The sequence below is a fragment of the Monomorium pharaonis genome, chromosome 8, assembly GCF_013373865.1.
Source record: "Monomorium pharaonis isolate MP-MQ-018 chromosome 8, ASM1337386v2, whole genome shotgun sequence".
NCBI lineage: Eukaryota > Metazoa > Arthropoda > Insecta > Hymenoptera > Formicidae > Monomorium > Monomorium pharaonis.
Window position 1 is genome coordinate 9,882,601 of NC_050474.1, and position 26,307 is coordinate 9,908,907.

Genomic DNA, 26,307 nt, shown 5'->3' on the forward strand with positions numbered 1-26,307 from the left:
GTTCGCCCCTCCCCCCCCCCATCTCTCCTTTTTCTTTTTTCCCTCCTCCCCACCCCCGACCTCCCCTCCTTTTGTACGTTTCGAACCCCCTTCTCTCTTCCTTTTCCCCCCCCCTCTCCCCCTCTTCTCCCTTCCGTTCTCTCTTCCCTTTCTCCCCCCCCCTTCTTCTTCCCTCTCTTCTTCCCCCCCCCCCCTTTCCCTTTTTTTCCCTCCCTTTCCTTTTTTTTCCCCCCGACGTTCCTTTCCCCCGCCCTCTTCTCCCCACTTCTCTTTTCTTCCCTGTCTTTTCCTTCCCTTTTCTTTTCTCTTTTTTTTTTTCCCCTTTTTTGTCCTTTTTCTTTGCCCCTCTCCCGCAGTTCTTGCTTATTTTCTCGCCCACCTTTTTCTTTCTTCCTTGCACGATTTTCCCGCTTTTGATACTTCCCCCCCTCCCCCTCCCTTCCGTCGTCTTTTTTTTTACTCTGCTTCTCCTTTTCCCTCTTTTCCCCTCGCCCCCTTTCTCTCGTACTGTTATCCTTTTTTCCCACCGGCATACCTTCCCTCCCTCCTCCGTAGATTCTTGCTCTTTTCCTTTTTTCCACCCCTCCCCTCCCCTCTTTCACTTTTTCCTCCCCCCCCGCTTTCCCTCCTCCCTGCTCCCCACGTTTCCCCCTCCTCTTTCCCTTTTTTCTTCTCCCTCCCCCTTTTGCCTCTCGTTGCACCGACCTCCCCCTCTTGTTCCCTTTTTGATCCTTTGCCCCCTCCTGACGCCCTCTCTTTTGATTCCCCCCCCTCCCCTCCTTTTTTTAGTCTACTTTCTAGAGTACTCTTTCCCTCCCCCCTCCCTGTTTTGCCCTCCATGCTCTTCGCGTCTTTCCTCGTACTCCTTTTTGCCCCGCCCCCCTTCTTCCCCTTCTTCTCTTTTTTTCCTTTTCTTCTTTTCCTTTTCTCCCTCCCCTCTTCCTGTTTTCCTTCTTTCCCCCCCCCCCCCCCTTCCCTCTCCTCCCCTTTCTTCCCTTTTTTCTCTTCCCCTTTCTTTCCGATCTGACGACTCCGACCCCTCCTCGTGGACCTTCCTTTTGATCGTTTACTCGACTCGCACGGCCCCCCCACCCCCGCCGTCCCCCCCCCCCCGCAGTCTCAACCCTCCTGTTTCACTCCTTTTTTTCCTGTTTCCCTTTGACTGACCGTTTTGCTCTTTGACTCCTCCCGCCAATGTCTTTTTTTTTTGACCGAGCCTCGGAACGACTTCTCTCCCTATGCTTGGAGTTCTTTCGCAGCTGACTGATTTGTTGACCCTGCCGTACGAGCTTGTCCCGCTCCCCCCCCCTTTCTTTTGACCCCCCCCCCCCCCCGAGACGCCCTCTTTCCTTGGCCATGCCACGAAGACGATCGACTTCCTTTCTTCTGAGACTTTTTTGGCTTCCCAGAGAGTGAATTACTCGATTCCCGATCCGCTCCCATGCAATGTCTGCACCACCCCCTTGAGCCGGTAGTGTCTCCGAAGAGAGGTCGAGAGACGCCACGAGATGTATCTTGCAGATGAGACCGACCTTTTGCTGATTCTGAGGAGAACCTTCCTTTGTCGTGAGGATTTTCTAAGCAGAAGACGACGGTTTCGAGAGAGATTCCTCGCGTATCCCGCCCACCCGACCCGACGCGAGGACCCGGTTTCTGAGAGAGAGAGATTATGGCCTACTGAGATTGATGCCCAGTGATGAGTTTGCACTTTGTCAGACCGCTTCCCTTCCTTCGGAAGAGATGAGAGATCTTTTATCTTACCTCTGAGGAGAGAGAGAGAGAGAGTGTACGCACGCACGCATAAGAAATTGAGATATTAAAAATTTCTTTTTTATAAACGAAGTTATATACTAAACACACACACACACACACGTGCACACACACATTCAGATGCACGCACAAAAGAAATAGAAACAGAGCTAGTAAATTATTTGGTTTAGCGCCGCCAAGTTTTTGTAGTAAAATAATTATTTGTATTAAAATATTTATTTGTAATACAAATGTTTGTTGTACAAATAAGTATTTGTAAAAGTAGATGTTCTAATTCGTATGAACATCCATTTTCATAGTTGGCACATTTTCTTTATATCATTACCTTTGTAGAGAAAATATATTTTTATTTTTACAAGAATACATTTTTGAGGGTTTTTTTGCGCGCGTATACTTGCCGCTTTTTTTAAAAAGGTAATTTTTGTGAGGTTTTTTATATACATTATTAATATGTAATTTTTAAAAATTAATTAAAATAACTTAAATAATTTGGTAATAATTTTGTTATTTTGTGGATTTTTTTAGCTTTAAAAATTTTGTAACAAATTGTTAATAACGTCGTTGTTTTTTGTGTCGTTCTTTGATTATGCAAAAAATAAACATTTTATTTCTTTCATTTATATAATATTTCTTTCGTTATTTTTTCCGATTAACGTAATTAATTCGTACAGTCAATTTACAATAATATGTTTATAAAAATTTGTTGCAAAATTGACTTTTACCAGGTACTTTTTATATCAATTATAGTTTTTCACACTCCTCTTAATTTTCAATAGTTTTTTTTTTTTGCTAACTTTGTTAGTTTAGCTACGGGCTAGAACGAGTTACAATGAATTCTTTTATTTATTTTTTGCATAAACAAAACACAAACAAAACCATACAAAAAATGTTATTTACGTTTTCTTCGTAACTTTTTCCATAGAAGCGGTGCAATCAGTTTTTTTCAGTCAATTTAATATGAATATTAATTATGTGTGTACAATTTACATTTTACACAAATTTTATCTGTTGAATAATTCCATTAATGACATCTTTATTTTCTTTTTGGTCCTGTGATCAATTTCAGTTAAATTACTTGAAAACGTGTAAACGACATTTTCATACATAGTGCACGCTTTGTGTATTACACATTTATTGATTACTTCGTCGGAATTTGTTTAAAAAGTTACATGAATAACTTTTGTTTTTTAAACGTTTGTGTTTCATTCTTATCATACTAAACAGGACCGGTTAATGTATTTTGAGGCCCGATGGTATTGACTCCATGGAAGCCCTTTGACGAAAATGAAAAATATTTTTGAATAACTCGGGTGAGGCCCTTTAACAAATGAGGCCCGGGGCTATAGTCCCTCTTAGCCCCCTCCTCCCTTAATCCGGGCCTGATACTAAATACTTTGATATTGAAAAAAGTGTCTAATTAGTGCGGTAAAATAGATTTTTCGACATGTGTGTTTATAAAGATTCTTTAAATGGAAGAATTTCCAATGGAAAGCATTTACTCTAATTTCCACTAAAATTGAATTACAGACATATTTTATGGTTACGCAATAGTAGTAAGTTTCTATGTATGTATTATTTCTTATAATATTAAAAGTATTACGTGACTTTATCTTATAGCATTACTTATATAATTATTTGACTTTAAGGGGGCATACACCTTTTATGAATTTCATTATTTATGAATTTTTTTAGAGCCAAGAGACAAACTGCAAAAATGGGACTTTTTCAACAAAATTATTGTAATAACATTTGTATGAAAACTACAAAAGGTGTACAATGAAGTACACTTTTTGTGGTTTTCATACAAATGTTACTACAATAATTTTGTTGAAAAATCTCCTCCCCCCTTTACCGTCATGTAGACAGTTGTGCATGATTCCGCGATTACAATGATTTCTCTTTCCCTGTTTAACTGAAATACAAAACCAAAAGGCATCTTAAAGAACAGTAAATTTCAAGTCAATGTAAATAAATACAAAATTATTAGTGCAATCTTTCATCATGTACAGTGAAAATATAATTGATGTACATTATACAAACATGTTATGTATTAAAAGCGCAAAAAAGCGATGTTAATAAATGATTTATGTATAGAGAAATGCAATTTCTCATGCCTCAAAATGCTAAAAATGCATTTATATTCTTTGCAGAACAAATAAAATAAAATATATTATGTTACGGAAATATATATACATACATAAATATGAAATTAACTCATTCAAAAGTATGTATTTTATTTGTTCTGCAAAGAATATGAATGCATTTTTAGTATTTTGAGGCCAATTACATTTCTCTATACTTAAATCATTTATTAATCCCGCTTGTTTTGCGTTTTTAATACATAACACGTTTGTATAATGTACATTGATTATATTTTCACTGTACGTGATGAAAGGTTGCACTAATAATTTTTTACTTATATACATTGACAGATATCTTTGTCGTAGGTATAACTTTAATATTTGGATTTGTAATTTTTTTAATACAAATTTTGAATAACATTAGTTTAAAAATTAGGAATACCATTTGATTTTATTATATCAGTTTTTTCAAGTATAGATTTAGTACCACAATTAGTACATAATTTTCCTACGTTAATCTAATGTAAAAAATTATTAATTTTTGAATAAATTTTTATGGGGTTTTTTAAATTTTTTAAAAATATACTTGGTTAATAATATCTTTTTTATCTTTTTAAGATTTTTTTATGGAATTGCACTTCTTTTTGTAAAAATGAAAGAATTACGTCTTTCTTTAATTACATTAAGTTTCATTATACATACTTTTGAATGGGTTAATTTCATATTTATGTATTATGTATATATATTTCCGTAATCTAATATATTTTATTTTATTTGGTTTGTAAAGAATATGAATGCATTTTTAGCATTTTGAGGCCAATTGTATTTGTCTCTATACTTAAATCATTCTGTTACGTCCAGCTTTATGAAATGTTGGATAGGATCGGGAGGTTGGTCAGGTGTCTTACGAGATGGATATAAAGCAAGGAAAGACGTAACGTAACACGACTCCCAAAGGCACACGCTTGAGAAAAGACAAATGCCTCAGGGGCGAACGCACTCTTTATCGCTAGAAATGTGGGTCAGTGTGCCGGTAGGCTCGCTATAACCCCGATTTCCGAGCTGTGCATCCGTCGGTCCTAATTTAGAGTCAACAAATTCAATTGTTATAACTCGGGATTAGACCCGCTGCAGTCTTTAGTTGGGGATGAGGGTAGATTAATTTATAAATAAATTAAGAATTTTGACTTAACTACATATTTATTATAGTATACGTATTTCTTACAAATAAAGAGATTGAGTTCACGATACAGAAAAGTATATGTATTTAACATTTAATGGAATTTAAAATTTGACATTCTTTACAATAGTTTAAAGGTTTTGATTATTTTATATACAGTAGTTTATGTTATACATATTCTTTACGGTACTTAACGAATTGATTACTACAGTAATTTATTTTATACGTATTGATGTTGGAGATTATTATGTAGATAAATAAATTTGTATAATATATAATTAACATTATGGAAGTAAATCGGTTTCTATGGTATTTCTTGAATAATGACTGAGGAAGGGGGGAAGAAATTGTAAAAGAAATCTACGGGCACCGCGAACGGATCATAATAGTGCGGGGTGAAGGTGAGGATAAAGTCAGTGAGATCGAGTGCGGAGACGATATAGAATAAAGCGTCCGGATCTATTGCCTCCGGAGAGAGAGTGTAGTCGCGATAATATTGAAGAGAGGGGTCTGATTTCATAAGGAATTGTTCTAGTAACTCGATTAGAGACTTGAGTGCCGTTATAGTAATAGTAGCGTGGGCGAAGGGGAGAAGGGGGAGGACGTTCGGTTATCCCTGGTCGGACTCTCGAGAGCGAAGGTCGGAATCCGTGAACCCCGCCGGAAGAGATGAGCTCCTGAGACGCGATGTAGTATGTTCCGTGTACGCGAGAGCCCGTCTGATTGCTCTCCTCCGTGACCGTTTTAGATTCGAGCGATTACGGTGAAAGAATTATTATTATCCATTATAATTTAGATTTTTTTTTCTTTATTTATTATTTTATTGTAGAATGAAAAAACGAAACCCGGATAAAATTTGGAGACTTACTACTTGGTGAGACTGGTGGGATGGTGAATTCGAGCTTCCTTGCTAAGGCCGGTTCCTGCCGGATAAATTGAATCCGATGCTGGGCGGGTCGGAGGAGATGCGGGCCAAAGATGGTCAAGTTCGGAGATAGAGATTGCACTCACTGGATTGTAAACTCCGAAAGTTCCGGACCCGACACTAACAAGGGAACGGACAGAACTGTCCCTCACCGATTTTAATGAGCTTTTGATATCATGTAGAACATAAAAAATATTAGACCCATATTTCTTTTTAGCGGCGTATCTCGACGTTTAGGAGTTGAAACCACCCCTCGAAAATAACGCGTTTTTTTGTTTTTGGCGAATATTTTTGAAAATCTAAGGTTTATGAAAAAATGATTTATACAAAAGATTTATGGTATTTTATACTCTTTCCAATAGTATATTTAGATTTTCCAAAAATTTCAAACTTTTTAATTTACCTTACCCCCACCCCTTTTTTCAAAATTTTGAAAATTTTGTAAGGACAAAAATTAAAGAGCAAAAAGTCAAATCCGTCCAAATATAATAATATATGGGTTCCATCATTCTTAATTACTGGCAAAACGAGATGATAATCTCCTGCTATAGGCGTCGCGCTAGAAGTTGTGTTATTTCTTTAGTCGCGTCACATTCAATAACTGCCTCTCCTGCGTATATTTTTATATTAGAACATAAAAACCTTAATTATATAATACTCAACGTATTACACGATATAAAGTATAAATGCATATATATAACAAAAGTAGCACATATATACGTACATTTTTCATTGTTACAAATGCGAATATAGATTAATATAAAGCAAAATATTTTTTTAATATTTAAAACTGCAAATACAATATAACAAAATATATAATATTAAGAGAGAAGTATAAAATATAAACTGCAATAACTATTTGCATAATTATATTATTTACACTATATGCACATAGCACACTCTGATAATAAAGATAATATAATTATATAATTTAATTTAATAAGTTTGAAAATACATTTATACGGATATATATATATATATATATATATATATATATATATATATATACATTTTGCAGACGACACGGGCGAATAAGTTTAATATCAGTGTTGATAGACGGGCCGGTTTTTCTCGCGCAGGCGCATCATATGAAGCTTCAGTAAAATATCCGTTAGTAATAGGAGGGCGATTTTTGGTCCTCATACAATTTTTTTGCAAATTTATAAAAACGTTAACACTTTTTATATATTTAACACGCATATATATGCATATCGTTTGCATGTATATTTGTGTATACACTGAAAAAAAAGTAATATATTCAATAAGGTATGTTATTGCGGGCTGCCAATTACAGATATATACTCAATACATACTCAATACAATAATATATGTTATTGCAGTATCAACATTGTACTTGTATTAATAGCAAATATTATTGTATTGAATATTTTATGTAGTTGGCAGCCCGCATTCACAAATGTTATTGACTATATTACATTTTTTTCTGTGTATATATTTAACATAATTAAAGAATTAAAAATAATTTGCATTTAATAATAAAAATTAACTTAAAAACGGAAAAAAAGTAAATTTTTGGAATAAAACATATTTAAATTTAAATAAAATATTTTATTTGGCGGAACTCATACAGAATACCGACATTGGTCACAAAGCTAAGGAAAAACCGCCAAAAAATATTATCAATATTCATCAAATATGATATTTATAAATTATTCTATTTAATACGAGAAGATATACATGCATGTTTAATATATAAAAGGTGTTAACGTTTTTATAAATTTACAAAAAAGTTGTATAGGGACTAAAGATCTCCTTCCTATTGAAAAGATCTTCCTTTTAATATAAATGTACGTACGCATTAACGTATATATATATATATATATATATATATATATATATATATATATGTATTATATTTGCCACTTTTTTTTGTAATACGAAACAGTCAAATATGAAAGCAATTTTTTTTTGTTGCTAAAGGATTTCAGAAATATTGCATTTGCAATTTTATAAAAACATGAAGCAAATACATTGCTGAAATATTTAGGATGAAAAGTTATAATTAAAATGTTGATGAAATATTTTTATACTATTTCCGATCGTTACAATATTTCATCAATGTTACATGCCGTGTGAGATACTACTTTTGTTATATATATGCATTTATGCTTTATACCGTGTAATATGTTAAGTATTATGTAATTAAGATTAATCTGTTTTTGTATTCTAATATAAAAATACACGCAAGAGAGACAGTTATTGAATGTGACGCGACTAAAGAAATAACGCAACTTCTAGCGCGGCGCCTATAGCACGAGATTATCATCTCGTTTTGCCAATAATTGAGAATAATGGAACCCATATATTATTATATTTAGATGTTACAAAATTTTCAAAATTTTGAAAAAAAGGGTGGGGGTCGGGTAAATTAAAAAGTTTGAAATTTTTGGAAAATCTAAATATACTATTGTAAAAAGAATAAAATACCATAAAACTTTTGTATAAATCATTTTTTTATAAACCTTATATTTTCAAAGATATTCGTCAAAAACAAAAAAACGCGTTATTTTCGAAGGGTGGTTTCAACCACTAAACATCGAGATACGCAGCTAAAAAAAAAATATGGGTCTAATATTTTTTCATGTTCTACAACATATCTAAAGCTCATTAAAATTGGTAAGGGACAGTTCTGTCCGTTCCTTTGTAAGTTACAAGTTCGGCACTCTAACTGGCACTCGCATTCGAAAAGAAAACGAGAGTTCCGAAACCGGAATGGCGATAAAGGCGACGGCGAGTACGACAGCGACCGCGACTGACTTTGACTTTTGGAGTATCAATTTTTATAGTAATCCCCCGAAAAGTAAAATTTTGGGTATGGGTGTTTCGGGAATGTTACTTAGGGGATTGCTTTCAGGAATGCGTAGGAATTAATTTTTAGAGTTCTCATTGGATAAGTGATTGCTTGGGGTGGTGTTTATTAAGCTCTCTGACTATTGGTCCGTTTTTCTTGTCTCTGCCTGAAATTTTCAAATCTAGTAGGGAAGAGGGGGTTGGAATTTTCAGATGTTCTTATTTAGAATGGGAGAGGAAATTTATGTTTTCCAGCCCGCGCATTTTCTCAGGGTTGATGGTCGTGTTTGGCTTCGAGAAAAATTTTATAGTTTCCAGACGTGATGTGGTCCGGCTTTTAATAAACACTGGGTCATGTATTTTTTATTACTTTTGGAAACTAAACGCGCCCTCATTCCTTTCGACTAATATAACTCGCATCTGGCGCTTATCTGCAGTAAGAGAAATTCCGTAAGTACTCTTAAACTGTCAAGAACCGAGTAAAAATTTTAATTTTTATTTCACTGGTGCCTGACACTTGCCGAATTTTAATGGGTTTATCATCCAGAGTTTTTCTAATTACGGGAACCAGACACCCTCGCGGCGCGGAGGTATTTATTTATTTTCTCCTCCGCAACCCTTCGACCGCACATAAGTCTCAGAATGTTTCGTCTGGCTCACTTATCTCTAAAAGATCAGTGGATAATAAAAGTGAAGTCCTTCGGACGTAACAATTCATTAACATCGCTTTTTTGCGCTTTTAATACATAACATGTTTGTATAATGTACATCAATTATATTTTCACTGTACATGATGAAAGATTGCACTAATAATTTTATATTTATTTACATTGACTTGAAATTTACTGTTCTTTAAGATGCCTTTTGGTTTTGTATTTCAATTAAACGGGAAAAGAGAAATCATTATAATCGCGAAATCATGCACAACTGTCTACATGACGGTAAAGGGGGGAGGAGATTTTTCAACAAAATTATTGTAGTAACATTTGTATGAAAACCACAAAAAGTGTACTTCATTGTACATCTTTTGTAGTTTTCATACAAATGTTACTACAATAATTTTGTTGAAAAAGTCCCATTTTTGCAGTTTGTCTTTTGGCTCTAAAAAAATTCATAAATAATGAAATTCATAAAAGGTGTATGCTCCCTTAAAGTCAAATAATTATATAAGTAATGCTATAAGATAAAATCATGTAATCCTTTTAATATTATAAGAAATAATACATACATAGAAACTTACTACTATTGCGTAACCATAAAATATGTCTGTAATTCAATTTTAGTGGAAATTAGAGTAAATGCTTTCCATTGGAAATTTTTCCATTTAAAGAATCTTTATAAACACACATGTCGAAAAATCTATTTTACCGCACTAATTAGACACTTTTTTCAATATCAAAGTATTTAGTATCAGGCTCGGATTAAGGAGGGAGGGGGCTCAGGGGGACTATAGCCCCGGGCCTCGTTTGTTAAAGGGCCTCACCCGAGCTATTCAAGAATATTTTTCATTTTCGTCAAAGGGCTTCCGTGGAGTCAATACCATCGGGCCTCAAAATACATTAATCCGATCCTGTTTAGTATGATAAGAATGAAACACAAACGTTTAAAAAACAAAAGTTATTCATGTAACTTTTTAAACAAATTCCGACGAAGTAATCAATAAATGTGTAATACACAAAACGTGCACTATGTATGAAAATGTCATTTACACGTTTTCAAGTAATTTAACTGAAATTGATCACAGGACCAAAAAGAAAATAAAAATGTCATTGGTGGAATTGTTCAACAGATAAAATTCGCATAAAATGTAAATTGTACACACATAATTAATATTCATATTAAATTGACTTAAGAAAATTAATTGCACCGCTTCTATGGAAAAAATTACGAAGAAAATGTAAATAACATTTTTGTATGGTTTTTTTTGGACTTTGATTATGCAAAAAATAAATATGTTTATAACAATTTGTTACAAAATTTTTAAAGCTTAAAAAATCCACAAAATAACAAAATTATTATTAAATTATTTAATTTATTTTAATTAATTTTCAAAAATTACAAATTAATGATGTATATAAAAAAATGTTAAATATAATAATTTGTTAATATTCTAAATTTTCTAACTAAAAAAGGTGTCGGTCTCAAAATATATATATATTTGCATTACGCGAACGAGCAAGACAGTAAGAGAGGCGAGCGAGATGAAAATAGCAACATGCAAGGAAGCTCGATCCGATTCTCGAACTTCAGCATGCTGTTATTCTTCTCATCTCGCTCACTTCTATTACTATCTCATTCGTTCTTGTTGATCTCTCGTTCGCTCCTTTTACTGTTTCGCTCGTTCTTATTGAATGTCTCGTTCGCTCTTGTATCTTCTCACTCGCACACATTACGAAAAATCAATAACTCTGTTACGACATTTCGTCCACATAGCACGGAACACAACCAGCATTGCGCGCATGTATGTTACCCTTTGGCCTAAACGTGGATGTAGCCCGGACGCACACCAAACGAACGATTTTATTGACAGGGTCGAAAAGTGGATGTGGTACGTAGTTCTACATCCACGTTTAGCGCTGATGCTGCATCCACATTTAGGTCGCACGAAAAAGACCGCGGTGGCCACTCTCAGGATATAAGTATGGACCATAGACTAACATAGACGGAGCCTTTTGAAAGGGGTAGCTGATTTTTGCGGTAAGAGGAGAGTCCATGAACTTCGGTCAGTTCCGTCGCGATTCGACTATGTTCGGCATTATATCGTCGCTCACTCGCTCTCTCTCTCTATCTCTCTTGCTCTCTCTCTCCCTCTTGCAGTTATATTCTCTTTCTCTCGCTCGCTCTCTCTCTCTCTCTCCGACAGTCATATGTCGAATTATTAGTTGAATATTATCGAGCGTATCTGAATTCAACCGAAGTTCATGGAGTACCTCTTCACCCCGAATATCAGCCCCCTCTCGTCCTAAGTGATAGGTAATGCTCCGTCTATCTTAGTCTATGGTATGGACTGCCAGTAGCTAACTTCAGATTGCTAGCTAAGGTGTGTCGCGCCACCATCGATCAATTGAGAAATTTGAGAACTAAAATAATGTCAGCTGTTACGAAGCCTGTGGTTAGAGCGTTTAGAGTTTGTCAATAGTGTTCAAAATTATACATATATTAATATAATAAAATGGATGTTTATTAAAGTAACACTTTTACTGTTTTTTTTTTCACATTTTCCAGTGATAAAACTAATACGAAAAAGTCATAATTTTTTTTTATTCACGTTTTTTTTAGATACGTGTAAAATAATAACCGTTGCAGCACAAGTTTTCAATTTTTGTAGAATAAATAAAAAATTATATGCTCCAAATGTGTTTAATAAAATGACACATTAAGAAATATTCATATGTTTACTTAATAATTTTAATACGCATTCTCATGAATTTATTGAAATTTTTAGCATAGAAACCTCGTTGAAAAGATACAGATAAAAATCCAGATTATTATCTACATGTATATGGATTCCCATGGATTTTAGATGGTTTGGTATGAATTTCGTATAGTTATCCAGATAGAAAATCATACTAAAAAAATACAAGTGGAAATAGATATAGTTATATATATAGATAACCATATAGATGTTATATATTACTTATAAACTGATGTGCACAGCTAGAGTCTACATTTAAAATCATTTTTATTTTCACATACTACAAGAATTCATTGGTTACGGTCTTAAATGTACAATTCGACTAAGAATACTGGTTATTGAATATAAAATATATTTTATTTTAGTTAATGCTTTTTATGATGTGTTTATACACACACGCAAAAAAAAAAAACGAGACAAAAGTTTTGACCAAATTTTTAGGCAATCTTCAAAGTGATGACTATGTGAAGAATTATGTACACTAAATTACATATACTTTTTTTTTAATTAAAGAGCAAAAACTCTACTTTGAGAATCCCTAGACGAAAGTTTGATTTGTTAAGTGCGAACCTTTTGTATCGCATCATGTGTAAGGAGACAAGGTGTGCTCGTCAAGCAGACCAAATTTCGACTCGTTCTGCGCAGGTGGAATAAGTGACCCTCCATATTGGAAAATAAGAGGCATTTGTAAACAAACTAGTAATTTGTGATTATTTTACTGCTACATAATGGTAGCATGCAGTGTTAAAAAATGTACAAATCGCAGTAAAAATGTCAAAGGGAAAAAAATTATATTTTATTCTATACTGCGGACTAAGAGCAAAACGTTGATTGACTAATACATCAATATGACTGGTCACTTGTTCCACAACGCTGATTGGCTAACCACCATATCGTGCACAATAGCACACCTTGTTTCCTTACACCATGTATCCCATAAAAACCAAACATATTTTTTTAATTAAAAAAAGTAAAAGTTTGTTATCATTTTTCACAAGTTTCTTGTTAAAATCTTGTTAATATTAATCCAGATTCTTAAAAATCCTTCCTAAAAATTCTTTTCTAAGCAATTAAAAAAAAAACATGTCAATACGATGTTTTTTGTTGATTGCACACGAGTTTAAAATTTGCACTGCATTGTAGAATATTTTTACGAATAAATACGGTATTTTTTTAATATCATGAATTTTGAGTATCAATATGATATTGCACATTGATTTTATTTGTGGTTAACTCAATCATACCGCTGTCGTTAAAGTGACCCGACGTGCACCACGTGGAGATTGACGGTTGGATTTTGCACATCATGGTCCTGAAAAGGTTGATTTTTTAAATAAAATTTTTATTTTTTATGTATGAGTATGTGTATATGTATATTATTTACATGTATGTGTGGATTTATGAGTATAGATGAATGTGATCTTCTGTTGACTTCAGTGAAGTTGATGCGTCAGCTATTCCGTTATATTCAGATCAATAAGTATAAATTTCCACCGATGAATTTCAGAGCCACATGATGTGCAAAATCCGACCGTCTTTCTCCACGTGGTGCACATCGGATCACTTTGATGACGGCAGTATGATTGAGTTAAACACGAATAAAATCAATGTGCATATTGATACTCAAAATTCATGATATTAAAAAAATACCGTATTTATTTGCTAAAATACCTTAAAATGCAGTGCAAATTTCAAATTCGTGTGCAATCAACGAAAAACATCGTATTGACATGTATTTTTGTTTAATTGCTTAGAAAAGTGTGAACTTTAAGAATCTGGATTAATATTAGCTAGATTTTAACGAAAAACTTGTGGAAAATGAAAACAAACTTTTACTTTTTTTAATTAAAAAAAATGTTTGGTTTTCATGCGATACAAAAGGTTCACACTTAACAAATCAAACTTTCGCCTAGGGATTCTCAAAGTAGAGTCTCTGTTCTTTAATTGAAAAAAAAGTACATGTAATTTGGATGATTTTTCGCAAAGTTGCATTACTTTAAAGATTGCCTAAAAATTCGGTCAAAACTTTTGTGTCGGTTTTTTTTGCGCCAATGTATTTTCCGCTCTTTAGTCGATGGGGTGAAGCCTAAATCTCGGAGATGTTAGCTACATCTCAGTACAGAAGTGAATGGAAAAACTAGGGCACTGGCAGTCCATACTTATATAGTCAAAGGGTCTGTAGATAAACGACGGGAGGGGAAGGAAGGTCTTCCCACTCATATTTAGTCATTTGGCTCCAAAATGGCCGGTGCCAACACGATGTATCAATTCCACCTTCCCTACATTTTACTTTTACTACTACTCACTCACTCTTCTTGTTCATATAATCAAGCTTTCATATAATGTAATTGAAATACAAAATGTACTCAAATAAAAGATACACATTATTTATATAGAAATGCTAGTTTGTATAAGTATATTACAGAACATCTATACGATGTACACACACAGTAAAGTATTTGGTAATTAATTTTTTTAAGTTATTTTATTAAATAATGCATGATTTTGATTCAATTTAGTTCTAAATACTTTTAAGAACAAACAAAAATGATAGGTAAGATCGACCCTTACAGGAACAATTGCATGCGTATATGCGAAATTACTTGAAACATCTTCGATTTTCATATTGAGAGAAAGCATTTTTCGAGATAATTAATTGTAAAAATATGATATATATTAACCCTTTGCAGCATGGTGTAAATTATACTTTACACCTGAACAAATTGAAGAAAAAATGGTTTTTTACTTCCGATTTCTCTGAAACTTTATATGTTAAGGTTTTTTATATCACTGATTCCCAAAACAAAATCGGAATTTCAAAATTTGTTATAGTTTCTTCAATATGGTGGTTCCAATTTTGAGAAAATCATATGACGTAAAATTCATTGTAAGAAAAATATTGTCCCCATAAAATATACTTAAACTCCATATATGACGGTTTTTGGGATTGTTAATTATGAATTTGGAGTCAGAGTTTCAAAATTTCAATATTTTAAAATGGCAGATCCAATATAGCGGACGAAATTTATGAATAATAAGCCAATTCATTTCAATTTAAGTATCTGGAGAGTTTTTGAATCGCTGATTACGAATCTGAAATCGAAATTATAAAATTGAAAATGGCGGAACAAGTTTTTGTACAATAAATGTAAAAAAATTAGTAATTCCAATTGATGAGAAACGATTCAGTGGAACTTCTCTTACGCCTTTCATTATGCAGCGATGCAGACGTTGCATTTTATACAGTAAAAAATCAAAGGCGGTACTAGCAAAAAGAACTTGTAAAATCTGCGAAGTTTGTATACTCCCCACATAGAAATGAAACCTCCAATAGACGTCCATTAGACGTCCAATATAGAGCCATTAGAAATCCACAGTTCCGCACTGCGTACGTCTATTAGACTTCCATTAGACGTCGTCAAAAAGGTCTATTAGACGTTGTGTGGATTATTGATAGAGACTTCACGAAACCTCGGTGGATGACTGGCGGATGTTTTGTGGATCATTAGTAGAGGCTTCATGAAGCCTCAACAGATGATTAACGAAATAAAAATTTAAAATAACAATTTCATTTTTTTAAATTATTTTTATCAACAGTACATACTAAATTTAGGACAAATTTTTATTAATTAATTAAATTTACATTATATTATTTTATTTTATTTTTACTTGCCACTGGTGGGTTTTGAACCCGGGACCTCTTAGGATTACAAACCTTGTACTCTATCTGCTACGCCAATTTGACTCATCGATATGGGTACTTGTTATTGTCTACATATACCTATATGTTATAAACTGACGCAATTATACTATTTTTTATAAAAGCAATTAATTTTTGCAAAACATATTAAAAATAAATAGCATTAATTTATTTACTTATTAATTTCATTGTTAAATTCATCTTTTTCCATAACCTTAATAATTTAATAATTTAATAAAAATTGCGATCTACACTGAGCAACAAAATAAACGCAAATTTTTGAGAGACAAAAAATTTTTACCAAAATTTCACTCAACTTTAAATAATCGTAACTTCGCGAAAATTTATTGTATTGGAAAGTTCTTTTTTTTATTTTAAAGCTTGAAATCTCTACTTTAAAGAGCATTTGTCAGATTTTGATCCTCTCCTTTTCCCTTTTCGGCATCTCTTTAAAAGTAAGAACGTGTTTTGTCTTTAAAAATTTTTATAATTTAACGCGCTCTATGAGGTGCAGTGAATTTTTCTCTTAAATTTTACAAAAATTATCGTAAAATATGAACTTTTCCCTACAAATTGAAAAAAAATTAAAGTCTGTACGATTTTTTTTTTGGCGGAGTTATTAAGATTTTGAGAAAAAATGGTCATTTTGATTTTCATCGCTTATTACTCGTGAATAGATCAACATATAGCGCTCCGCAAAAAACAATTTGACAAATGCTCTTTAAAGTAGAGACTTCAAGCTTTAAAATGAAAAAAAGAACTTTCGAATAGGATAAGTTTTTTCGCAAAGTTACGATTATTTAAATTTGAGTGAAATTTTGGTAAAAATTTTTGTTGCGTTAATTTTGTTGTTCAGTGTATTTAGCATTAATACTTTAAAGCATTCAAATGGTTAATTAAATAATTAACTATATAGATCATATATTCTAAAAAAATTAAGTAATACATTTATTATCCTGTTTTTGGTCAGTACATGATGAATTAGATTTTGTGCATTTTTTTGTGCACAATAATTGTAGACAAACCGTTATTTTTGAAACCATCATTTTTATGATAATTTTTTTAAATATAAAATGAATCTCTCATTCAGAATGTTATAGTGTTGCGTGATTTCTGAGTCAACTACGACGCGCATGGACGGCTCAAAAATCGGACAGCATTGTGATATCTTTTATGAGACATTAAGCTGATATCATTTAGCTGATGTCATAAGGATAATCAAGAAACTTAAATGAAACTCTTCAATGAGATATCTCAAAGATCTCTCTTAGTAAACGTCTCTGATAAATGTTACCATTTTGACATCATTTCCAAGATATATAAATGTTTTCTTAAAAAAGTTCTCTTAAAGTTTTCATTCTGACAAGCGTGTTGTCTGTGTAACTTCCACCATTGAAGTAAATGTTCCATAGAGCTATGGAAGTTTAATGGATTCCTAATGGACGTCTATCTGACTTCTACCATGGAAGTAAATGTTCCATAGAGCTATGGAAGTTTAGTGGATCTCTAATAGACGTCTATCTAACTTCTATCATGGAAGTAAATGTTCCATAGAGCTATGGAAGTTTAATGGATCCTTAATGGACGTCTGTCTAACTTCCATCATAGAAGTAAATGTTCCATAGAGCTATGGAAGTTTAGTGGATCCCTAATAGACGTCTATCTAACTTCTACCATAGAAGAAAACATTCAATGGAGCTATGGATGTGTAATGGATCCCTAATGGATGTCTATCTAACTTCTACCATGGAGGTAAACCTCCAATGGAGCTAAGGAAGTTTACTAGACCTCTAATGGACGTCCATCTGACTTCCACCATGGACATAGACGTCCCATGGATCTATGGAGGTTTAATGGACGTCCATTGGACATCCACTGGATGCCAATTTCTATGTGGGTTAGAAAAGGAACTATTTTTCTTCCTTTCATATACTCAAATAACATTGTAAAGCAATAACTATTTGCAACGTTACAGTATCGATTTGTTCAATCTACAATTTTTGACTTTGAATTCGTAATTAACATTAAAACTTTCAGATATCCAAATTTAATTGAAGTAGTCTTTCTTTTCGAAAACTTTGATCACCATATTATATCCATTATTATGAATTTTTCGATTTCGAGTTTAGATTCATATCGGCGACCCCAAAACCAACCAAATTGAAACGAATTAGCCCATTTTTCAAAAACTTGGCCCGCCATTTTGAATTTTTTTATTTCGATTCAAGATTCATATTATTCGTTAATTTCGTCCACCATATTGGATTCGCTATCTTAAATTTAAAAAATTTTCAATTCTGATTCCAGACTTGTAGCTTGTTTTTTTTCGCTGCCATTGGTGCAACAAGTTAGAGTAAAACAAATATATATTTTTTTCACTCCAACTTATCGCACCAGTGCAGCAGTGCAGCGAAAAAGAATAGGCCATTGGATTCAGTAACCTCAAAAACTTTTATATACCTGTAAAGTTCCATAAAACGTATGTAAAAAATGTACTCTTCAAAAGGTTAATCCAAAAAATATTTTTAAAAAATGCCACAGAAATCACTCGTTTCGTAGATTTCGAGTTTTGATACAATTTGGGTAGTAAATGATTTGTACACTGGAACCCCGCGTTAATCAACTCCGCATTAATAGAAACTATCCCCTCGACGCGCACTCAGCGCAGCTAAGTAGCGTAAGCAGGAGAATATGTAATTGCGTAGTAAGTAATTTTCGTAATTACGTGTTCATGTAGATTAACCCTTATAACCATTTTTGCTGTGACAAATGTTGGCAACAGATTCTGTTGCCAAAAAGACGACAAATGAGAAACACATCTTGTCATTGCAAACACTATTAACAGATATTCAGCAAATATTTAGCAACGTCTGTCATCAGAATACATGAGAAAATAATAGTGAACTGCGAGCAGATTTATTGAAAGTATTGATAACAGATTGGCGACAAACACCAAAGTGCAAACAATGTCAGCAAATTGCCTGTAGAAATGCAACAACATTTGTGTGTCAAAGTACGCGACAGATTGATACCAGAAATGCAGCAGATCTGTCGAAATGTCAAATTGGCAATAAAAAGTGCGGCACCGTCGATAGGCGGCTTACTTTCTCGGGAGTAAAATGCAGTCAACTCGCTACATAAAGACCACTCGCAGCGCGACTCAGGTAAGCAAAAATTATCTTCCTTCGCTGCGCCTGCGCAGGAATCCGATGTGGCGGAGGACCGTCACATTATACTTTTATGATATAGAACTGGTAGTATTTTCATTTTTTTGGAGTGAGATTTAACTACAAAGAAATTTAATGAAATTAATTGCACCTAGAATAAATGATACACCTGCGATGTAAAGGGAGAAAATAGATAGGTCAATTGAGGCCCCCCTATAGGAAATATTAGATGCTAAGGAGAGGGTTGGATAAATTATTTAATCTGTTCCTACTCCTGAATTAATAAATCTTCCCAGGAGATTGCTTACATCGATTCTTAAATAAAATTATAACTGTGATGAAAGAAGAAATGAAAAGATTCGACAAATCTGTCGCCAATCTGTCGTCATTTATAAATACAGATCTGTTGCATATTTGGCGCAAATCTGCTGTGAGTTTACGTTGCAACATCTGTTCTCAATTTGCTGCGTAAATTTGTCATTGTATTGCTAGTGACAGGTCTGCTCTGGTGTTGCACCCAATTTGATATCAGGATTTGATAACAATTTTTGCTTGCAATTGGGGCGCACTCGAGGACACAGTAGGCCATGGTTTTGGCAGCCTGATTCCGCAAGAAATTTTTAGCAGTCTGCTGACAATTTGGCAGCAAATGGTTAGCTGGGTAAGATTTACGCAAGATTGTGATCTAATAAATTTATTAAAAAATGGCTTATATTTTAGAAAAACAAAAACAAATATGCTTAACATTTGAAAATAAAATTTTCGAGCAAAGTTAGATTTTGTCTAATAATATTTTATATATATTTATAAATTTTAAATACATTTTTTAATTCTATAAATTAAGGGCTGATTGTTCTAACTTTTTGGTAAACTTATCTATCAGGTAAACATGTGTCTGTCTTGATTTATTAAAAAAAAAGAACATGAACACATACCTGATAGGTAAGTTCACTAAAAAGTTGGAACAGCTTACCCTAAGTGCCGAATACATTTAGTCTTGAAACATAATCGCGTTAGTAGAGTTCCGAACAGTCTACTAACGCAGGGTTCCGGTGTATATCATCAAACATTAATCCCCTAAAAATTTCAAATTCAGCATACCTTTTATTGCTAAAATAAGAATTGTTGAAATTGGTATTATTCACGAATACACCATTTTACACGTTTAACACAAGATACTTTAAGGTTATGTCTAATACCAAAAAATCTTTCTAATGGAAGTTGTTCATGTGGTAAGAGACTAATTCATCATCACTTCAAATTGATTAACAAGTCAAAGTGAAGGTTATTTAGAAGTCAACTTGCGAAATTCAATAAAATCTTTTTCAACTAATGTCAGATACCTGCCTCTGCGGTCTAATTTCTCGTGATCTCAAATGGACCTTTAAGGAATAATTTGGGGTCATATAGAGGTCAAATGAACATTTTCAGAAAAATTCGAGATGAGCGTTTCCTCTCCTTTCTATCTGTCGAGGTGCTTGATTAGTATTTGAAATGTTGTTATAAGGTTATCGGATTTATACAATATTGTTGTGATACACTCACACAAGAAATGTCACAAGCGATAATTGTCAAGTGACACCTCGCGCGTGAACATCGCCCGGCCTACATACCGAGCGTCGTACCGGGCAATGCACCCGGTTTCTCAATACACAACATCCAAAATCTTCTGATTTTGGGGTGGAATCTGCATAGCCAGCATTGCTAGCTAAGCAAGAGCACTGACCGAAGGCCAATGACCGCGGAACTACCCTCCCCGCTTATACTTTTAGTCGGTGTTTATATACACCGACTAAAAATCGGTGTATATAAACACCGAGGTACAGACAACGAGCGGGCTTACTTGCGTGTCATACAGCGACGTACCTGTGTCGCTCAACATATCATTTGTACGAATTATTGTAACTCAGTGTAATAAGATATAGTAAAAGTGTTATTCTACAATTGGCTTTATCTCTCATGGAACCTGACCTGAGGAGTCACGACAGCGATCCCAAATACCGTGTCTCTTTCTAATAAGGGGCAGAACAATGTAAAGCAAGATAAAACCGTGTTTATATAAGACAGCAGTAATAAAATACTTCTGTATATACATGCATTCGTTCAGAGACTACAGAAATAAATATTCGATATCAGTTAAAAAACATTTTACTGAAAATCGCAAGTTGGCTCTAAATGAACTCCATAATTTTGACTTAACATTAATTTAAGGTCACTATAAATTAGTCTTCTAACAAATAAACAAATCTTATCTAAAACATTTTTTGATATGAGAAATAATCTTGGTCTTTTGTTGAACGGATAAAATGGTATTATCCTTCATTGATGTATAGTGACCAATTTAACCCCTCATATCTCAGTAATAAAAGGTATACTCAATTTGAAATTTTCAGAGAATTAATGTTCCATAATGTATAATCATTTACTGCTGAAATCGACTCAAACTTCGATATCCACGAAACGAGAAATTTTAGGCCTCCTTTGCAGTCATTCTTTTATCTCTTTCTTATGAATATATGTAGTTCCTTAAACTTTTTACAATTTGTTTGCAAATAATTATTTAAAATTCTCCTTCCATAAAAATCACTGTTATTTAAGTTTATTGTTTAAGGAAAAACACACTCCCAAAATTAAAAAAACTCAGAAATGCTTATAAATTAATTATACACTTATTAAAATTTGTTCAAGTTTTTATCTAAAAAACTGAAGGATCTTAATTAAATTACAGAAAATAAACAATAATGTGTATAACTTACTGATATATATACCGAGAATCGTTTTATGTATATTTTCTGGATTTTTTGAGTGTAACATGGACTGATCTGTAAAAAGATTGTGTCGAAGAACCGCGCCAGCCATATCCGCATATTCAGCTAGCTGTTCCAGAAAGATCAAGACATTACTAGTTCCTTCCGCCACAGTACCATCCTTTGGCAAACCCGCGCCAGATTCATTTCTCACACTTTCCGCAAATTCTTCCAAAGCTTTAGCACCCTGCACAAAATTAAATAGTTTATTCCTTACTACAAGTAGAATTTTCCTGGTTACGCATATTTTTAGTTTCAATTTATGACAAAAGTCACCAAGCGCATAAAAATACATTAAACTGTTCAAAAGTTTAAACATACTTGAAATTTTTTCATAATTCATAAAAAGTTATTATATATTTAAAATCTTTAAAAATTTTTGAAAAAATTTATAATACATTTTTCCTCTTTTCTCTTTTTTTTTGCTTTTAATTAAAAATTTAAAAAACACTTTATAAAAAATGAATTTTTACCCAAGAAGTTTATTGCGAGAAATTATCGATGTTAAAAAAGCATTTATAAAGCTTGTAGGCATGTAGGCTTAAAAAGCCTAGTTTAATAATTTTTTGTTAATTTTCGTTCCATGATGTTTCATCAAGCTGCAATGCTTTAAAATTAAGAGAAATGAACACCAATTTATAAAATATTGTAAACTAAAAGCTCTTTTTTCTTTAAAATGCATTTTTAGAATAATTCTTCTCAACCATTTTTTTTTTCATTCAAATACTTAACTTTTCGTGAAATATCAAAAAATCTTAAGCATATTAAAATATTTAGACGGTAGTATGCATAAATGCATACAGTTTGTAAAATTTTATCACTTTCTATACACAATTTTTTCATGATGTACATTAATATAAATGCTGTTAATAGTATTTTTTTATTTTATTATTTACATCAGTAATCAGTAATTGTCAAGTTATCAGTGATTTCGCACTTTCAGTCAAATTTCCGAGTCGCCTATTATCTTATTCTTTACCGATCACATAATAACACAATTTGCCATTTTAAAATATTTTAAATATAAAGTATATTTTAAATATAAAGTAATTTAAATTTAAAAATTGTTACTTAAGCAGACTCTTCGGTTTATAAAAGTGAAAAGAAGTCAGTAACTTTTAATGCAGGTGGTGCTTTTGGCATTATTTTCGAAATAATAAATGAGTAAAATTTAAGCAAAAAAAACGATGACTTGTTCTTCAAAACGTTTTTTTAAAATAATACTAAACATCACAATCTCAAATTGTACGAAAATATATAGAAAAACCACAATACAAACAATTATAAAGGGCTCGTTAGTGCTAAGCAAAAATAATACAATAAACAGGTCAATATATCGAACCAAGACAAAATTTCCCTAATACGTTATAATTTAGTAAATAAACATTATATAATTATAAACGCGACTAATAACACAGTGTTGAAAATGTAGGATAAAGTTTTATTTTCTTATGAACAAACCGATCTGTTATCGGTCATGCGAACTACATTAGATAAATGTCAGCGCGATTGCGCAAAAGGGATATTGTTTTCGGAACACCCAGTCAGTCCCCCTGGGGTAACCTACACGTAAATATAACTGCTTATTTGTCTTATACCTTTTACGTAATAAACTCTTAAATCATTATAAGGATAGACGATCTACTCCTCGCAATCCCCAACATATTGGTAGCAGAGCGTGGTTACTGAAGAAGAATAGGGAGATAATATAGAGAGTTCGACATCCGGAAGAATTGAGAGGTTACCCGACATAAAAATGGCGGAAAAAACGGCCTTACCCACCGTCCCATTGTTAACGGGAGAGAACTATTTCAAATGGTGTGTAAAAATGGAATCGGTCCTACAACTAAAGAGACTGATACGTGTTCTTTCAACCGATCGACCTACGGGAAACGACAAGAGGAAAGAAAAAGACAGTAATGTAGAATATGATATAGAGAATAGTAATATTGATGATAAAACAGAAAGCGAAAATGAGTCAAGTGAAAACGAAAATATAGTAAAAATTAGAGAACCTGTTAAAAGGGGGAGACCAAAAGGCCTCACATTAACAGAAAGTTTGAAAAGAAAGGAGCAATATTTAAAGGAAAAAGAGGAACGTTTAAGAAATGAAGGTGTAAGACGTTCCACAAGATTATCAAGTAATCAACATGCTCAATTAGTGAAAAACATCCCTATACCGCGTAATTTTGATGAAGCGCGTAATGATAATAATTGGGAAAATTGGAAAAATGCGATGGAAAATGAATTAATATCTTTAAACAAGTATGATGTATGGGATATTTGTGAATGCCCAAAAGGAATCAAAATTGTTAAAAGTAAGTGGGTATTTTCCACTAAAAGAGATGAAAACAATAAAGTAAAATTTAAAGCTAGATTAGTAGCGGCGGGATTTAATCAAATAAAAAATCAGGATTATCAAGAATCATATTCACCAGTTGTAAGCATTGAGGCTTGGAGAACATTAATAACGATAGCTGCGAAAAAACGTTTAAATGTAAGATTTTTTGATGTTAAGACTGCGTATTTACATGGTAAATTAGAAGAAATTGTTTATTTAGAGCCACCTCCAGGTTTCGAAAGTAGATTTGAGAAAGGAAAAATATGTAAATTGAAAAAAAGTTTGTATGGCTTACCTCAATCTGGACGGAATTGGTATTACAGATTAAAAGAAGAACTTCTAAAAAATGATCTTAAACCTCTAGCATCAGAGAGTTGTATATTCACTAATAATGATGAGACAAGTTTCCTTGTATTCAGCTCATACGTGGACGATTTCACTATTATAGATAACAACAGTCAGACTTGTGAAAGAATTCTTAGTTCGTTGCGGCGAGAATTTGAGGTAAATGAGACCACACAGTCAAAATTGTTCTTAGGAATACGAGTAGAATGCGATAATGCGGGCATATATTTAAGCCAAACCGAGTATATAGAAAAACTGTTAAAGAAATATGGAATGTCGGAGTGTAACCCAGTTAATACTCCAACTAGAACATGCGTAGATAATATATGCGACGAAAATAGTGAAAAATACGATATTAGTAAGTATCAGGAATTAATAAGAGAACTTTTGCATTTAGCTAATAGAACTAGGCCTGATATTGCATATGTAACATCGTATTTGTCACAATATAATCATTGTCCGCAAAAAAAACATTATATGCTAGGTAAAAGAGTCTTGCGTTATTTGAGCGGAAGTAAATATAAACGTTTGTGTTACGACCATCAATTTGGATTGTTAAAAGCATATTCTGACGCCAGTTGGGGAAATGCAGAAAATGGGAAATCCTTTTCAGGGGGAGCCATATTTATTGGTAATTCTCTCATTTCATGGAAATGTAGAAAACAAAGAACAGTGGGTAATTCTACATGTGAAGTTGAACTTTTTGCGGCTTCTGAAATAGTCAAAGATGTTATATGGTTACAAAATATGCTTATAGAATTAAGATGCACTGAGTATATCAATAAACCTACAAAGTTATTTTGTGATAATACAGCCACAATACAATGGCTAAAGAACGCTAAATCGTCTACAAAGACGCGTCACGTTAATTTAAAATTTCATTTTGTACGCGATGAAATCGAAAATAATATTATTACTGTGTTGTATGTTAATACTAATGAGATGATTGCTGATTGTTTTACTAAGAGTGTTACCAAAGAAAAGCTTGAGTGGTGTTGTAAACAAATGTGTTTGATTTAATAATTTTACATGTATTAAAAGCGACTTATTATATATTCAGTGATCGGTTTGTAGGGGGAAAGTGTAGGATAAAGTTTTATTTTCTTATGAACAAACCGATCTGTTATCGGTCATGCGAACTATATTAAATAGATGTTAGCGCGATTGCGCAAAAGGGATATTGTTTTCGGAACACCCAGTCAGTCCCCCTGGGGTAACCTACACGTAAACATAACTGCTTATTTGTCTTATACCTTTTACGTAATAAACTCTTAAATCATTATAAGGATAGACGATCTACTCCTTATTCGCAATCCCCAACAGAAAAATGTTCAATTTTGAAACCTTTCGACTATACTTAGTCCTCTTCAGTCATAATAAATTACCAATATGTGTGAACTTAAACATAAATAAAATAATGAACACGAAAATATAATTAAACAGTTAAAACAGGTAACCATAAAACAGTGCATTTCGTATTAAATGCGTCATAATAAGTAAAAATATGAACCAATAAGTAATACAATTAAACAAATAATAAAATGAAAAATAATAAAAATTTTTTTCGTGGAATTTCATATTAAATTAAATCTATTACGGTTTTCATATTAAATTAAATCAAATGATGAAAAACGTATAATGAATAATATAAACTGATATTGTAGAAAACTGTAAACTCATATATATATATATATATATATATATATATATATATATATATGTGTTGATCACAGATCTTAGGAACACAATATTAAAACGAGCAACA

At 32.8% G+C, this 26,307-nt stretch overlaps 1 protein-coding gene across 3 annotated transcripts in view; it reads right to left on the bottom strand.

Moving 5' to 3' along the window:
• The window catches only part of LOC105835232 (exocyst complex component 7), a 105,283-nt gene that overhangs the window by 17,253 nt on the left and 61,723 nt on the right, over nucleotides 1-26,307 (bottom strand). For 2 of the 3 annotated variants that reach the window (XM_036290988.1, XM_036290990.1), the window contains one exon: nucleotides 21,806-22,043. In XM_036290988.1, coding sequence (XP_036146881.1) covers nucleotides 21,806-22,043 — 238 coding nt within the window. The remainder of the gene's footprint in view (nucleotides 1-21,805; nucleotides 22,044-26,307) is intronic. The other variant, XM_036290989.1, reaches the window with a different exon arrangement.